Genomic DNA, 18,878 nt, shown 5'->3' on the forward strand with positions numbered 1-18,878 from the left:
TTGCATTTTCATACGAATTTTGCCCTACCTTTCTGTCCTTCACAGTGTTTATTTTGTATTTCGATTTGTGTACCACTAAAATAAAAATTAAAATCTAAACATAATTTATAATCATTTAAATGTGATTAGATGCTATACTACAAGCTACTCAAGACTTAGCAAAAGGGTAGATATGTCCATAGTAAGTGGAATGATGCCAACACTCAGCCCTCCTCTCTTTATGAATCACACTGTCAATAAATGGTTGAGAAACTCAACAGTGCTCTAATAGGTTACTCATCAAATTCTATTAAAATTTTCAGGTTAGTTAATCCCTAAATAAATACAGTTTACAGTGTATTTCTTAAGAAAAAATTGATAGCATAGGTACCCACTCCCAGTTACAGGGAGGGCAACTCAATTGATCAACAGAATTAATCACTTATATCTCTCTGTAGCAGAATTCTAGAAAATATCCTGATTTCAAACATAAAGACATCCCTGAATTAGGTGCTCTTCACCCAGTCATCCAGCACATATTCTGCAATGCTGACCACACAAAAACTAATAGGTTTCAGTCCTGGTCCAGCACACAGTTTTAATCTGCCAAGACGTTTCAAATCAGCACACACTCCACAGCATAGTGAAAGTTCATTCTCGTGACTCATTTTCTCCTAAGATACATAGATTAAGGTAATGCACTGTTCCCAGGTAATGCACTGTTCCCCTTTATATGTAGCTGGAGCCAGTCGAAACAGACACTGCTGACAACATCTTTCAGGTGATGCCTAGCGCTGATAGAAAGTGACAGTTTGTTTACCATTATGAACAAAATTATTTTTAAAGCAGAATTTTACATGCCCATTTAATAGTGTGGTCCCAGATTAGCCTACTGCAATATTTGTTTTTTATATAACTGTGCATTTGGTTTCAGATTTACTGCTATCTTGAAATTCTGAACTGCTGCATCTATAAATAAATCTTTGTAGCAGGTGCCAATCATATAGATTTCATTTCCGTTGGAGTTGTACTTCTACTGGAAACAGAGTCTTCAAGTAATTTCAGTTTTATTACAAAGGAATACACCACACTCCTTTTAACAAATGGTTATATTGTATTCCAGCTTTCAATATTACAACCATTAGTAACAGGTAATATTGCTTGTTCATTCAGTTTGACATCAGACAGCAGTCTTTGACAGTCCATGGAAGAATGATTTAATTGACAGTTCTGTCAACTTGTCAGGGCATGCTTCTTCCTCAATGGTGGACCTCGCTGCTCCAACCCAGGACACTGAATCACAGAACAAAAACAAAACCCCATAAGCATCGCAACTCGTAATAATAATGCAAATGCCCAAACACCATACCACCTTGAAGCCATGCAGTATCCATCCGTATCATATCTCATTCAAAAACAAATTATAAAAACTTCCAGTTCCCTATGCTAAACTATTTAAAAAATGGTAGCGACTGTTGACCATCATTCATAGGCTAGGTAGACATAAGGTCAAGCTAAGCAAGAAAATGAAATTATTTCCCCCTCATTATGTGGTGTTGTGTCCTCAATTAACTAAAATCCTGGGTGACTTTTTTACTTACTTTGTGAACAATTTCTATCGCCCTTTTCTTTTTAAGCCTTACCTCATAATAATAATGACGACTCCATTAAATCATCAATGCTGATCTCAGAAAGCAAAGTATAGATGTTATTGTTGAAGTATTGTGTGACACCCTTCATCATGGCTTCAGTGAGAACTTGAGACTCCAGCATTTTGAAATCTTACAAAGGCTTATAATTTTCAATATGTGATGAGTAAACCTATTTTTTTATGTTGTACATTCCAGACGAAGCCATATACGGAGCACCTCACCTGTTGCTGTTGAACCTGAGCCACAATGCTCTGACTGGTCTAGAGAGAGCTGGTATTAAGGGACTGAAGTCTCTTGAAGTCCTTGACCTCAGTAACAATCAATTGTCACATATTCCTGGAAGTTCATTAACTGGAATGGATTGGCTAGTTGAACTCAAGGTATAAAAGAGCAATAAAATAAGAATTTAATAGTTTTCAATGTGCTGCAAAAACTGCAATCAGAAATAACTAGCTGCATTAGTAGTGCAATATTTATTGTTGAAGCAGTTGGTTTTTCATTAGAGTGATATTGCGATGCACTTAGATATAGCTTAGGACTCTGTCGCAAGTAGCATTACAGGTAGTTGCTTAAGCTCACCAATATTAGAGTGTGACTAGGATTCTTAATTTAATGTAACAGCCATTAAATCTGTAGGCTTTTAAAAATGGAGAGATACACAGCATTTCTTCTTGCATCCAGGATTCATAAAAATTCAAAAATAAATTGATTGTCATATGTGGGGTGTGAATAGTGAAGTTTTCTGTATTGGTATATTTTCCCTCAAATTATGCCAGCTAATTTATTCTTAACTTCATACAAGATACATAAATTTTGAAAAAAAAGTTTATAGACTTTATCAACATATCTTGTCACTGAAACTTCCTAGGCCAGGAAGCTGAGTGCTTCTTTTGCTAGAGAGCAATGAATCTCAAATGTACCTTTAACAACAATGAACAGTATTGCTGTATTGCTCACTGATTATCACAAGAATGGTTTATGTTTGGTGATATTTCACTTTATAAAACTATACTGCGAGTGTAAAAACTCTTTATTCTTTGGGCTAATTTTGCTGGAAGCCACAGGTGACAGCCAAAAAGTGCCAATAGCAGCTTATGTTTGGTGACCAAGTGAAATTTATTTTTGTATAAGAAAACTTGGAATTTCTTAGGGGCACAAAATATGGTTAGGGCTTCCTTTCTATTTTGTGAATAGTTTAGCTGTACAGAAGTTAAAATTTTGGAGACACACTTGATCAGTTATTCTGCATCACTGCAATTTTTTATGCTAATATGGCTCTGATACCATATTGTGATGCATCATCAATTGTGAGCACAAGTTGTTTTTCATGTGTAAGTGATGCTAAGAAAGATACACCTTTCTTTTGCAGTGTATTTAATGAGTGTGCAATTTCTGCTGCTTTGGGAATGAATTGCTAGTAATAATTGATTTCCCCAAAAACGACTACCCTTCTTTTATGTTTCATAGATTGTCATTTGCAGCCAAGTGCTCTAGTGTGATAGATGGGTGTGGCCAGGGCTACTTTAAGGCCCAAGTGACACGAATCACTGCTTGGGGCACCAAGCTGGGACAGGTGCTAGAGGCACCATTTGCATACAATGTGTATCACAATTCATAGCAAAAACTGATACAGGTGAAAATTTATGAGGGGAAAATGGGCAGGGGCAAATAATAAGTTGCTTTTGTGGTCCCAAGCTGACCCTGGATGTGGCCTAAGTATTCAAAGCTAGTCTGGAAACAAAAAGTTTTATTTCGGGCCAACTGATTTGAGCTCAGTGAACAGTGCCCTTAGATTTGTGATTTCCTTCAGCATTGCTTTCAGTAACTTCATCTAAATAATTAGTGCAGGACAGAATTACTTACATGAGTCATTTTAAAATTACGGAAAAACAATAGCTACAGATACAGTAACCCATGGAAGCTTCGAGCATCCACACCATCACAAACATGTAGATTTCTATTTGACAGTGCACTGCCTCATATCTGTTAAATTACATGAATCTGCATTTTAAACATATCTACAGACCATCAAACTATTCAGTTATGGCTACAGCTCTGCCCTAATTGATAATATACCTACAGCTCTGCCCTGATTGATAATATACCGTGAAAAAAGAAATGCATAAAATTACACCACTTATGTATGCTGATCAACAGCGACAGCAGTTACAAAAACTGATGCATCATCCCATATGTTGGCCAAATTTCAGTTAATCTCACAAAAAAGTTAATCTCGCAACTGCAGACCTGAATTTTATAATACAGACAGCATATCAACATTTTTATTCAACAGTAAAGACAAATTACAAACCTTCATGCAAAGTAGTGTGTACTAAAGCATACACAAGCACACTGGAAAAGTATATGTGGGTTGTTCAAGTAGTGTGGTGGCAGTTGGGTTATCTGAACACAAGAGAAGCTGAAGATTAAAAAGATTGAACCTTGGCCAATCATCTTAACAGAAAACCAACCATATGATATAGATTGTGATGTTTTAAACTCTGTTAAAAAAGGCAGAAAGATGATCCTACTGGAAATACTCGAAATCTATATATGTAGAATCCCAGCTTAGCAGTAAATGGTGAAATTCACTTTCCTTTTTTCTGTTCAGTTAAATTAAGTTTTAGTTGTACAAATATTGCATTAAAATTGTAAATTCAATTTTTTAAAATTTTTTGTTGACTGTATCTCCACATAAAAGAACTTTTTTTGTTTTTATTTATTTTTTTTTATTTTTTTATTTTTTAGTGAAATGTAACTGTTTCTTTGTGCCATATGAATGTGATACTTTCCTATGTAAGCATTCTATATGTCATCATTTTTGTGTGTTCTGTATAAATAATGCCTATGTAAGTCACACATGATTTTATCCATGTTTGCAAAATTAAGTTGTCATCTGACAATGGTCTAAGAAGCCAAAGGCAGGTTAATGACCAAATAAATATAATTTGTAGAACATTAGGCGTGTTTCCTGTTTGATAGGACATACACACTATCAAGCAACAACAGAAAATTCAGTTACTAAGTGGCGTCAGAATACACAAGAAAATACTATTATGATTGGCAAGCTTTTGGAGCCAGTGGCTCCTTCTTCAGGCAAAAGGGTTGAAGGGGAAGGAAGAAGGGTGAAGGAAAAGGACTGGAGAAGTCTAGGAAAAGGGGTAGATTTTGGGAAAGTCACCCAGAACCGCGGGTCAGAGGAGACTCACTATACGGGTAAGTACGGTCTCCGCTAACCCATGGTTCTGGGTGACTTTCCCAAAATCTACCCCTTTTTCTAGACCTCTCCAGTCCTTTTCCTTCACTCTTCTTCCTTCCCCTTCAATCCTTCTGCCTGAAAAAAGCTTGCCAATCACAACAGTCTTTTATATGCGTGTTCTGCTGCCACTTAGTGAGTAGATTTTTCATCTATCCAATTAAATAATTTTATCAGTAATTGATTGTTTTCATTGTTATGTAAAATTCAATTAATATTATTACAAATAACTTTGGAAAATAGGCAGTGGTCAGGCTTTGTCGAAAGATAGGTACTACAGCAATATGAAAAGCCAAACGGTTTATTTATCACCATTGTGTTTCGCGAATATTCATCAAGCAAAAGCTCTAGACAGGTGTAGGCCAAATCTGCTTTGGAGAAATATTAACCCCTTGCTAAATTTGCTAGTAGTTCCCTGAGTCTTGGAATGGTGGTGTAACTGAGCACAGATTATGTGTTGATTATGGACTTAAAAAAAAAATCAGAAATGAAAAGACTGAATCCTTAATTACAAGTCCAAACAGATTTAAAGCATGTAGTTCAAAGGTTTCTTGGGTACGGAACTGTTTGCAGATATGGCTGTTAAATAGCAAGTGTGACTTGCCTATAAGCAGAAAATTATCCTTAGCTTGGGATTGGTTGGTTTTTGTGTGTGACTAAATGGCAAACACTTGATAGTGGTGGAGATCTCAAATGATGATGCATTTCTAGGTTTGTGAGGTATACCGTTGCCCTCACGCAGACTAAATTGTACCTGTATTTCTTATATATCCAGCATAAAGTGAAACTTATATGAGATGACCAACTCAGCAAAAGCCTTTACACTGTTTACTTGTATCCACATTTTTTCTGTTTCTGCAATTAAGTGCTCAGCCTGAGCGAGGCAAACAATGGCTATGTGGTCTTGCTTGATGTACAGAATGCTTATAGTGAATGTGTGTGGACAGGATGTTCACTTACGTTGTCTAAAACTTTCTGAGAAAGAATGCAGGCGGTTTTGGAAGCAGCTGTTTGTCAACATGGCACTGTTGGAAGTACTGGCAACATCAAAGTTTAGGATTATTGGACTGTGTACACTGTTCTGTTATAAAATGTACTTCTGCCATCTCAAGTAAATATTCAAATTGTTGGTCTGCATTTGAGACACTCCGAATGTTTGGGCTGTAGCCTTTGCCTTTTTAACTGCAGGGTCCTCTAAATGTAAGGCTTCCTGATCTATTTCTCCATCAGGACTGGAACAGACATCAAAATTGTTTATAAGAGAGTAGGTGTCTCCTCTTAACACTCAGGACTAGAATACCTGTTGGGTTGCAAATGGAATTCGTAACCCACATAGATTGACAACCCCAGCTCAATACGGTTGTTCTGGCCTCTTGGTGTAGATAGTAAAATTCTAGCTTGGTTGCAATAATGTGGCACCTCTTGCTTTAATATGAACTAAGCATTGCAAAAATGTAATTGAAAGATAACACTCGTGGTTCAACTGTGGAGCTACCTTCTTCGACAATTCAGAAGTTTCTGATACGCTCAAGACAGGAAAAATTATTTGTTTTGCATTCAGCTTAAGCAAGTAGGGACTTCAGAAAGTACATTACACATGGCATCCCATGCTAAGTCCTTTGCACAAGAGTGGTGCATTGTCAGAAGAGAGTATATGTTCCAGGTTTCCTGCAGATGCAGTTCATCTGTCGTCTGGATAAGATGCACATAACAGTGTGCAACTGAAATGGCACAACAACTGGAAACATATTCCAAAATTGAAGTACACAGGACAGTATGATTCTTGCTGCAAAAGGTCTAAATTGCACACTGATTCACCACAAAATACTGGTATTTTATGGACCAAATGCAATGTGTGGTGTCACCGCCAGACACCACGCTTGCTAGGTGGTAGCCTTTAAATCGGCCGCGGTCCATTAGTATATGTCGGACCCGCGTGTCACCACTGTCAGTCATTGCAGACCAAGCGCCGCCACACGGCAGGTCTAGAGATACTTCCTAGCACTCGCCCCAGTTGTACAGCCAACTTTGCTAGCGATGCTACACTGACAAATACGCTCTCATTTGCCGAGACGATAGTTAGCATAGCCTTCAGCTATGTCATTTGCTACGACCTAGCAAGGCGCCATTACCAGTTTATATTGCGATTGTTATTAATGTACCGTCAAGAGCGATGTACACCAATTATGGATTAAAGTTAAGTATTCCAAGAACTACGTTCTTTTCTTATTAGACTCAACTCCTTTAATTGTTCCAGACCTCACGCCAGTCTGCGTGAGCTTTGAACACGTGCATTTCGGCCTCCTCTAGCAACATGGTGTTGGCTCTTCTGCCAACACTACACAATGTTGCATGCAGCAGTAATGAAATCGTGCCAACAATTTGTCCAAGGCTGCATATATGGGAGTGTGGTGATCAGGAAGATCAGATCATGCATCATGTGATTACCATCTTTTCAGCAAATGGACAGAATATCTGGGAGAAAGGGATTTTCCAATGATGAGAATCTTCACACAATGGTTCTCAAATGGCTCTGTGGCCAAAGAGCAGATTTCTATTGTCAGGGAATTGAAGAATTGGTACAATTTTTTGAATGGGGTTTACAGAGACTTGGTAATTATGTTGGAAAATTGTGTAATGTATCTGTGTCACTTTAAAGAGTAGTGCAGCATTCAAAAAATGTTACTTGGTCTGCCATAACAATGTGCAACTTACTTTTTGAAATCCCCTTGTACCTGTTAAGCTTTGAAGTGGAACATAATCCACTGCGCATATATGTCTCAGTCTTCACACATATCTTGGAAAGAAAGGAATATAATGGAGAAGACAGACCATTGTCATCACACACACACACACACACACACACACACACACACACACACACACACACACACAAACAAACAAAGAAAAAAAATCAGTAACAGCATTTCGATCTTATTTAGAACATGTTTGTTGTAGCTGAACTTCCTGCAGTATTTTCAGTTATTGCTGCTACTAGGAGTGTTCCAATAATTGAGACTACAAATCAAACTACAACCTGCATCAAGGGTACAAAAATCTTTGCTCCTGCTGTTTTGTTGTAGGAATAGAGTTTATTTTTAAAAAAAGAAATACCTATACAGAAATAGGGAATGCCTGTATGGAAATAAGGGCACAAAGTGTAATAGCTAGGCCCAGCTGTTTTGCAGTTATCAGAAAAAAATAGAAATAGGCTGTGAGTTCATCATTAGATCTACATCTGCATCTGGATCAGGAGATAACTGAAGTAGCCCCTACACCAGAATCTGAAGTAGTCCCCCTCACCAGAATCATATGATCACTTTGTTGAAATAGTACAGAAATGCTCATGGATGGCTAGTCTTTGACCTTTCAGAATAAATCGCATACAGAGGCTTACTCCAAGCACAAAACAACAACAACTTTTTTTAGAAGATCATGAAGCCAGGAAACAACTTTAGCTGGCCCAACACTTAACAATTTAAGCACCGAAATCAAAAGAGGGAATTGGTATATCTCATGGAAGAATTAGATATGTCCAGATGTAGTCTAAAAGCATGGAGACTGCTGAGGAGATTAAATAATGATTCAACCAAGAAATCTGTACATGCCAATATTTCTGCTGGTCAAATGGTTACATGCACAACACTGGAAGAGGAAATCTGTGATCTTCCTCAGAGTTCACTCAAGAAGATTTGGAGTGGGCAATATCCCATGATAAATTTCATAAACCTGCTGGCCCAAATGATATCAGAGTTGAAGAAATAAAACATTTTGGTGCAAAAACATACAATTGGCTTCCCTATGTTTCTTCAATAATTGTCTCAGTACATGCACAAAGTTATGTAGGGAATCTTAAGTAGTTGCAAATCTGAAACAATGCAAGCAGGCTGATGACCTAAGAGGTCACCGATCTTTGAACAAATGACCCATAATAGACTCTCAGAAGCAGCTGAATACCACTTAATCCCACAACAAACTGGATTTAGATTCAGAAAGGACTGCACTGCATAGATAGTGTCAGAAGTTCCATGCGGCTTTTCGCGGATGATGCTGTAGTATACAGAGAAGTTGCAGCATTAGAAAATTGTAGCAAAATGCAGGAAGATCTGCAGCGGATAGGCACATGGTGCAGGAAGTGGCAACTGACCCTTAATATAGACAAATGTAATGTACTGCGAATACGTAGAAAGAAGGATCCTTTATTGTATGATTATATGATAGCAGAACAAACACTGGTAGCAGTTACTTCTGTAAAACATCTGGGAGTATGCATGCGGAACGATTTTAAGTGGAATGATCATATAAAATTAATTGTTGGTAAGGTGGCTACCAGGTTGAGATTCATTGGGAGAGTCCTTAGAAAATGTAGTCCATCTACAAATAAGGTGGCTTACAAAACACTCGTTCGACCTATACTTGAGTATTGCTCATCAGTGTGGGATCCATACCAGATCTGGTTGACAGAGGAGATAGAGAAGATCCAAAGAAGAGTGGTGTGTTTCGTCACAGGGTTATTTGGTAAGCGTGATAACATTACGGAGATGTTTAGCAAACTCAAGTGGCAGACTCTGCAAGAAAGGCGCTCTGTATCGCGGTGTAGCTTGCTGTCCAGGTTTCGAGAGGGTGCGTTTCTGGATGAGGTATCGAATATATTGCTTCCCCCTACTTATACCTCCCGAGGAGATCACGAATATAAAATTAGAGACATTCGAGTGCGCACAGAGGCTTTCCAGCAGTCGTTCTTCCCGCAAACCATACGCGACTGGAACAGGAATGTGAGGTCATGACAGTGGCATGTAAAGTGCCCTCCGCCACACACTGTTGGGTGGCTTGCGGAGTATAAATGTAGATATAGATTAAATCTAACCCAGCATACTGAAGACAGTTTAGAGACAAGAAAGGTCACCAGGAAAGCATTTATTGATCTAACAGCAACTTACAACACAATCAACCATCAAATGCTTCTGCACAAAATGTATGAGATAATGATTACCATCTTACACAAATGATTCAAGATATCCTTCAAAATAGGTTTGCCGTAGAATTTTTAGGTCAACAGAGAGTTCAAAAGAATGAGTTACCACAGGGCAGTGTTTTGGTGCCTCTATTATTTAATATCTATACCAATGATCAACCCCTGCCTAATAACACACAAAGTTTCAGTTATGCTGATGATCTCACCCTCTCCTCCCAAAGTGACATCTTTGAACAGTTGGAACTAAATCTTAGTGCTGCTTTGGAGGAGTTAGTATTTATCTAACTCCTCCAAGGCAGCATTAAGATTCAGTTACACTTGTTCAAAGGTCTCACTTTGGGAGGAGAGGGTGATATCATCATCATAGATAAAACTGTGTGTGCTGCTGTAAGAACCAGTTAAAAGCAAATCCCATCAAAGCACAAGTGTGGGGATACGATCAGAGGAACAGGCAAGTTGTCAAGAAACTTTGAGTTACTTGGAGAGGAGCACAGCTGGAATGCAGTTTCCAGGCCAAATATCTCGAGGTCACTCTTGACTGTGCATCAACTTTCAAGCAGCACTGGATTAGTGTAAAAGAAAAAGTATGTGCCAAAAACAACATCTTGTGCAAAATTACAGAAAAATCCTGAGGTGTGACAGTTAAAACTACAGCTTTACCTTTTTTGTTGTTATGCAACAGGTGATTATGTTAGCCCTGCTTGTTAGAATTCTGCCCATGCTAAGCAAGTGGATATCGCTCTTCATGAGTTGTGTACACTCATTAGTGGATGTCTGAAATCCGGAGATTATATGGTCACCATCCTCCTCCTTAAAGACTGGCATCCAGGAAAAGTTTCATGAGGGCAACACATAACTTTGGCCAGTATACAGGTTTTTGATTATCTACGTGGAAGATGATGTCTGAACACAACTGGATGACACCATCAGAAAATCTAGCTGCTGGTTTCACTGAAGAATGGCCTGTTTTGAAAACTCTGAACAGGCTCAGAGCAAGGTCAAAAGACAGTATGAAGAAAAGGTCTTATTCCACATCGTCAGTCATGTGGAGTTCAACAAAGTATGAAAAACTTAATACCATTGTATACTATATTGTGAAAATGTACTATTATCTTGACTTTTTAAATTAGTAATTAGTTTATAAGTGCTATTACATATGCATTTCGCCTGCTGAAGTTTGATGCTTTTGGTGCAAACAAATAGATCTGGATAATTTCACATACACTAGCCCAGCATTCCAGAAATTGAAATAGGCCACGAGTTCATCTGAGAGAAGTGTAAATATAGTGGCAAGTGAAGTTTGCAGGATTGACCTAAGACATTTACCAAAATCATTGCACAGTTACTTGACTGCATGACAGTCACAACAAGAAAGAGATGTTGTACCACACACCTCTGACACAAACAGTACCATCCGGAGAGTTTCCAAGGCCCTTTAAAAGTTTGCTCTGGTAAATAATTGGGCAACCCCAAATGGCGGGAGCACTGGACTGTGTACTTCAGTGAAGCTGATGACTGATGGATATACTCTTCAGGATGAAAAAACTGCCTTTGGAACAATCCCTAATCATAAAGCATGACAAGAGATACTGAAAGTTAAGGCAAATGTTGTGGTTGAATTTTTTACAGCATAAGTGATAATTGTGTGTTAAGGAGAGCAGCTGGTTGGTGGTAGAAACAAATTTATTCAACTCATTGGAGTTTTTGCATTGGTTAGACATGACATTGCCTGCTTATAAAGGCCATGGTAACATTATCAGGATTTGGGTATAGAGATACAGGAATCATACTCAGAACATAGGTTGAAACCACCATAAAGAGACTAGGGAGGCTATTTGGTAGTAGTGTGTTTCATATTTTATGGTATGTGAAGGACGTTTCTGGCAACTTGGAAGACTAGGTAGGATTAGCAAGCCACTCAGAATTATGAATGTTTAATTGTGGGTACGGGAAGGGCAAGGGAACTGGATAAGAATGAAGGGGGATGTGTGTGTAGGACATATGTAAATAAGATTGCTTTCTTAGATGGTGTTGGTACTGCTGTTCTGGCTGTTGGAGGAGAAAGGACTTTATCTATGAGAGGAAATGGAGGAAACAGCCATGACAAAGCAACATGATTTTTCAAAAGGGGCAGAGGCAGTTAAGCAATGCCTGTGGTGGATGATGTAACTGTGTAGGACAAAGCTGGTGAGGGTCAGTGACTGGTGGAACCAGAAGAGGAAGATGTTTCTGAAATGGTGGTTGGTAGTCAAAGTTAACAATTTTTATGGTGTGTCTAGCGGGAGGAATACCAAGAATTAGGTAGAATTTCAGAAGATATAGCGGGACTGGATTAGGACAATTTTGAATTATCTGATATGGCAGAAGTAAAATGAGCAAGGATTCATGATAGGACTAGTCAGGGAAAGTAAAATACTGTATTTGAAAATAAGGATAATGTACAAGAGAAACAGAACCCAGGGTAAAAATAAGTGCCAGATCCAAGATAGTGGCAGGTTTCTGCACAGCAGTCATTTTCATGTTTGGCTGTGAGAACACCAAGTCTTCAAATTATGTAACACTCATTGACCAATATGCATAGGGGAAGTCTGCACTGTAGAGGAGAAGCAAGAAATGTAAAAAAGAAGAAATGCACAACAAATGAGCTGTAGACAATAAATGCAAGACAGTAACACAGCGTGCAGACATTAGTCGAATAAGTCAAGATTTTTAACATTGCAATACTTTAGCACAATAGATTGTTTCATATTTTATGTTGTTCACTCACTCACTTACACACACTCCAGCTAAAAGTCTTTTCTTGATACCAGTGCTTCATTCTGACAGACTATAGTACAGTAAGTATACTTGACTCATGTCCATGTCATGAAGTATAACTCCCAGACACATTTCAATACTCACAAGTAAGATTATGCAATGTGGTGGCACTATGTCCCGATATAATTTATGTGCAGTGCATCTCATCTCAATAATCAGTATTTAAATTTACTGAGAGTTTTTCAGTTGTGTTTTATAAACACTCAAAATGCAATGCAAAGCCTCCTATTAGCCTTCTTTTTACAGTACTTAGGTTCCAGCCTTTTCCAAATAGTATTGCCATATTTTATTCTTCAACAATCAGAGGTGATGCCATGCAGCAAATTAAACTGTGATGTAAATACTTAGAAAAATGGTTCTAAAAAACAGCAAAAATGGTAAAAAAAACTACAAACAATATAAAACAACAAATCCCCAGCCTTCAGACTCAGAGTTTCTCTTTTGAATGTTATAGGGAAGAAAAGAAGCAGATGAAAGAAATCAGAATTTAGGTGAAGTACATACAGATCATAAAAAAAAGAAAAATTACAAAAACATCAAACAAGGGAAAGGCACTAACTAGAGAAGAAACTGAATGCATTGGACAACTGAGTTTTCTTCAGCCAGGATTCCATTACTTCAATTTTTATTTCTCACAGATTTTGTGTTCATATCATATTATATGGTCACTGGTGGTTTCCTCTCAACAACTTCTATCACATTCCTTCTCTACTCCTTATCTCTAAGCCCCTATTCAGAGTAACTGGGGCTTCAATCCGTCATTGTTTTAAATTGCCACCTATGCTTCCTCTACACATGTAAACTGTCTTTCAGTCATCTGTGTATAGGATATGGCTGAGGTACAACACAGGTAATAAATAATAGAGCTTATGCCACAAAGCTCCTTGAGTGTAAACTTCAGAAAAAAATAAATTTGTAAAAAAGGAAAAAAGAATGTTTTTCTTTATGCTATTTCATATAGCTATAAAACAGATGCTACTAGTAAGCGGTATACATATTAACAAATACACTTGTTTCAGATGGACAACAACAGAATATGTGCAATACAAGGATCGCCCTTCAATGAAATGCCAAGGCTTCGCTTCCTCAGCCTCAGAAACAATAAAATGACATCATTTCCAGAACCAACTTTTAAAAAGCTAAGGAGCAATTTTGCTGTGCTCGATATAGCTGGTAATCCCATCTCGTGTACCTGCAACTCACTTTGGCTTCAGAATTGGATGAGAGAAGCACCTGGAAGTGATTTGTATTGTTCTGATGGTTCATTGCTAAAGGATGCAAGGCTGTCACGCCAAGAATGTAAGGGTGAACAAATAACTGAAAAATTTGCACCAGGATGTGACAGTGAACTGACAGCTGGGAATTCTGGTAAACATTATCATCCTCATTAATATTTAAAATGTATTACTGATGTTTTTTCTGTTATTCTTATGAGTATTTTTATATTTCAGTGCAAGGAACATCTCAAGTATTGTCTACTTGGGTTGAAAACTCTCCTACACAAGAGCCGCATCCTTTGCCTCAAGATTCTGGATACTTTTATGATGATTTTGTAGAATACCAGTATGAAGATATGAATAATACAGAAAATAATGCAAGCCTCTCAGCTACCTCTACAAATATAAACACCTTAACTCCTGGCTTTACCAATCAAGATGATAGTCTGTCTTCACACTATATATCTGGTGACACACCAACATTTTATGCGGGTACACAAAATAAGAGAAACAAGACAAGTACTGATGATATTGTTCCAATAAAAATACCACAGCATGTGCCCCCAAGTACTAGTGGTATAACATTTTTTGGGATTCCTCTACCAAGCCTTAGCCTTGGAGGACTGTGGGGTTCATCAAGGAAAGCAGACTCAGGTCCTGCGGAGGTGAGATTTGTTGGGGCAAGAGGGAAAGTGCACATACCACCACCAACAGCACCACAAATACAAAACGGTGGCTTCATACCAATGTTGCCAGAATCTGGTGGCTTCACACCAATTGCTAACCCACAACTCAAACAAGAAATGAGAGAAATGTTACCTAGTATTCATTTAAAAACAAATAATAAAACAATTAATCTCACTTCTCAGCAAATGCCTAATAATACTTTGATCTCACAACGAAACATATCAGTTACAAGTCACATGGAAAAGAAAATAACATTACCACAGACACAAGAAGATAAGAAATTCATTAGTCAAAAACAGATGCTCCCAACTGATGATAATGAAATGAAGAAGGTAACAGAGTTTAAATCAGGAGAAAATATCAACCCTGAACTTCCACTTAAACCAGATTTTATGGATCCACTCACAATTATCAGCAACTTTCCTCTAACAAAAGGACTTTTATCAAGCAAGTCTGAGTTTAGTGAAAAAGACAGCCAGTTAGTGACTTACACTCACGTTAATACTTCATTGCCAAACCAAAGACATATTACGCTAAGTTCAAATACCTCTGACAATCATGCTCTTTTATCGAAGGAAGTGAATTACAGCCAGCAAGTATTACAACAGACTTCTGTACCATCACATTTTGGAACCCCAAGTAATATTCATAAGAACTCTCAACATTCATCAATAAAACAGCATGACCTAATGGCTGACAATAACCAAACAGCAGCGGTTTTAAATATGGCAAAATTTTTGACTGAGACATTTGCAACAGGGCACTATAATAATACTTCTCAAACTACAACCTCAACACCAGGTAAACTGAAAATAATTACAGATTGTTCAAATTTTCAAATAGTCTAAACCTCTTTATGTATTACATCTTTGTTTTGTTGTGCTGCACAGGTTCAACAACTACAAGGAATACACTGCAGCCATTGCAAGGTGGCCTCTCAATTGCAGCTGATACTTCGGAAGATTCAGTGAAAATTTTGCAAGCGCCATCATCATTGTCAAGTCTACTGATTCCACAAGAGCCATCAAGGCCACCTACAGGGAAATCCACTATCACAAAAGTCTTAACACCACCCCAGTTATCTCCAGGTCCTGAGCCAGTAGAAGATTACCTTCGAGGACCTGAACCAAACACAAATCCCAGATCTGCAGAAGATCCTCCTGCAGTCAGACCACCAGCAGAGACTGTGTGGAGACACAATAGTTCCATAGACTGGTACTTCAGAAACTACAATAATACTGAGCTGGAACCCTATGTCGGTCATGGAAGAAGACGCATGACTAACCAACAACCACGGGTTAAAACCTCTATCCTTGTTCTGATTCTAATGACAGTGCATATTATGTGAAGAGAGTGTGTGATCTCAGACATTCTACAGAGACAAATTTCCAATAGAAAAAAATTATTTCTAAGTAAAAAAGAAGCTATGTACAAAATAAAATTTAAGCCATTGCAAAACAAAGCTATGGCAGATGAATAACAAAAGGAATGTGAATATATGAATATATAAGGAACTCCACTACTTGCTTGTGTGCTAGTATAGCTTTATATCTTTACTTTATGATGATATTTTTATGGTGTTTTATATCATGTTTAGCATTAATTTAATATTTCAAAAGTGCAAAGAGGCACTTTCACAACTGTAATCTAGTCTATGGACAGTAATTTGTATAAAAGGTGATACCAATGAGCTTTTCTTCATACAGTAGCAACATTAGTTTGGGAACAACATCTGCCAAGAATCAGAGTCAGAGAACAGAGCTGGAAGTGAAAGAACAACCTAAAAGGCCAGACATTTTGCTTAATAATTTAATATAAATTGTAACTGCAGTCTTAACATAATTGTCCATTAAAACTGAAGAGTTCATTCTCTGGTTTAGTTCCTATGAGTTTATACAACAGGTTGGAGCATGAAATATCTCCTACCGAGAAGGCAGTGTACATTGTTTATATAAAAAAAATTATTATAATGACATTAAACTTAATGTCGTACAATAGAACATGCTTAGTATGACAGTGTTGTTGGCATATACCTTTTTCCATAAATACTCTGGAGTTATTGATATTTCTATGATACGAATCCTATTACAACCTCTGTATACACATTATATTGCTGGTTTGTATTGAACTTTAGATAATCCAACAAAAAGTCACATCAGGTTGTGAGTGGCTACTTTAACCAGAAAACATTATGAATATCAATGTGACTTGAAGCACAATCAAACTGGTGTGTAAATACAAAACTGAAAACTGTGTTTGCAACATGCATATTATCCTTGTCTTAAAAAAAAGTGTGGGTTTTGATGGCTACATTAATGAAAACATACAGTTCTCTAGGTTCTTAACAAAACATCATTGTTCAATAATTCAGCAATTAAAATGCATGTTCTATTGTTTGTCCTACGCTTGGTTATCTAAATCCAAATTGAAATGTTATTCTATATCCAAATTGAAATGCTACATTCTCTTAAGTGACAAGAAAACAGCAGGTTAGGTGCTTAATGTGGACTTTTTCAAATAAGAATAGAGCCATCATCTGTCAAATTCCATGAGAGATAAACTGAGTTAATAAGCTCATTTTCTCTCATGGGCATTATTATTGCTTTTAAATTGTGGTGCAAAGTAACTGTGCTAATAATTGTGGAAAATGGAGCCCACTGCATCTTAAACAAGAAACCAATATATCTCTTTCCTAGCTGAATTTTCTTTTTCCACAAGAATAATGTTGCTTCCGTAATCTGCGAAAATGACAGTCATACTTATCCTTCACTAACTTTTGTGTGTACCTGTACTTTGGCATGTGCTACCATCTACCAAATAATGCAAAGTACAATGCAAATTACCAAAAAAGGAAATATTATATTCATAAAACATTCAGTAACATAAAACATTTAGCTACTTTTGACGGTTTGTTTCACATCCTGTTCAATTCATTTCAACTTTCCACTCAATTCATAAACAAAAGTAAGGCACTGAGAACAAGATCAGAGTTCAAATCAAAACATTTGGTTTTAATCTTTCAGATATCTATTGAGCAACTAGGGTAGAAGCTTTTAATAAATTTCATAGACATAGCTTGAAACTGATTTTTGGCCCACAATATCTAACGTTAGTGGCATACTATTCCTCACAGCAAAAATCTACAACAAAAATAGATGGATGCTGTGCAACATCCACTGACAATTTCTTCTTAAATCCAATTGTCTTTAGTGAAGTCAATATTACAAACAAAATATCCTGATCCATTATACTGGTAGAATGACTGCTCTACTTACTTATTCTCTCTCTCTCTCTCTCTCTCTCTCTCTCTCTCTCTCTCTCTCTCACACACACACACACACACACACACACACACACACACACTGTATAACTGTTAGGGTAAAAATGGGATTAAGGCAGGGACAGAGGAAGAAGAGTACGGTTAAGTACGTGTGCATCATCCTAACACATTATTTTCCAGTCTTGTCACTTGTCCTCAGAACATTCCCCTGAATCCAATTCCCTCATCACCCCTATGTCACCCTGCCCACCCACCTTCTACATACTCTCCAAAATCCACAAACCCAACAACCCTGGACAAACCATTGTGGCTGGTTATTGAGCCCCCACTGAAAGAATTTCAGCCTTCATTGACCAACTCCTCCAACCAACTGCCCGTAAAATAGCCTTCCATATCAAAGATACCAACCACTTCCTTCACTGACGATCACTGTTGACATCACCTCCCCATACACCAACATCCCCCATGGCCATGGTCTTACTGCTATTGAACACTACCTTTCCCAACATCCTTCAGACTCCTAACCCACTACCTCATTCCTCATACACCTTGCGAACTTTATCCTAACTCACAACTACTTCTCATTTGAAGGGAAGGCATATAAACAAATCCATGGCACAGCCATGGGCACCAGCATGGCACCCTATTATGCCAACATCTTCATGGGGCATCCAGGGGAGACCTTCCTAGTCTCCCAAAACACCAAACCCCTAACCTGTTTCAGGTTCATTGGTGATATCTTCATGGTCTTGACTCAAGGCCAAGACATCCTATCTTCGTTGCTTCACAACCTCAATACCTTCTCACTCATCCACTTCACATGGTACTCCTCAACCCAGCATACCACCTCCCTAAATGTTGACCTCCTCCTCTCTGATGGCTCCATTCACACCTCTGTCCACATTAAATGCACCATCAGTAACTGCATTTTGACAGCTGTCGTTCCTTTCACACCAAAAAATCCCTCCCATAAGTTTGGCCACCCAGGGATGGCATATCTGCAGTGACAAAAACT

General features: G+C 37.8%; 1 protein-coding gene across 1 annotated transcript in view; it reads left to right on the top strand.

The window, feature by feature from the left end:
• LOC126456642 (protein artichoke) overlaps positions 1-16,578 on the top strand; it is a 368,100-nt gene extending 351,522 nt beyond the window's left edge. The window contains exons 13-16 of the mRNA XM_050092386.1: positions 1,827-2,011; positions 13,699-14,047; positions 14,131-15,384; positions 15,474-16,578. Of these exons, the coding sequence (XP_049948343.1) occupies positions 1,827-2,011; positions 13,699-14,047; positions 14,131-15,384; positions 15,474-15,931 (2,246 nt within the window). The 3' untranslated portion in view covers positions 15,932-16,578. The remainder of the gene's footprint in view (positions 1-1,826; positions 2,012-13,698; positions 14,048-14,130; positions 15,385-15,473) is intronic.
• Positions 16,579-18,878: the final 2,300 nt, after the last annotated feature.

This window comes from Schistocerca serialis, chromosome 2, assembly GCF_023864345.2.
Source record: "Schistocerca serialis cubense isolate TAMUIC-IGC-003099 chromosome 2, iqSchSeri2.2, whole genome shotgun sequence".
NCBI classification, from domain to species: domain Eukaryota; kingdom Metazoa; phylum Arthropoda; class Insecta; order Orthoptera; family Acrididae; genus Schistocerca; species Schistocerca serialis.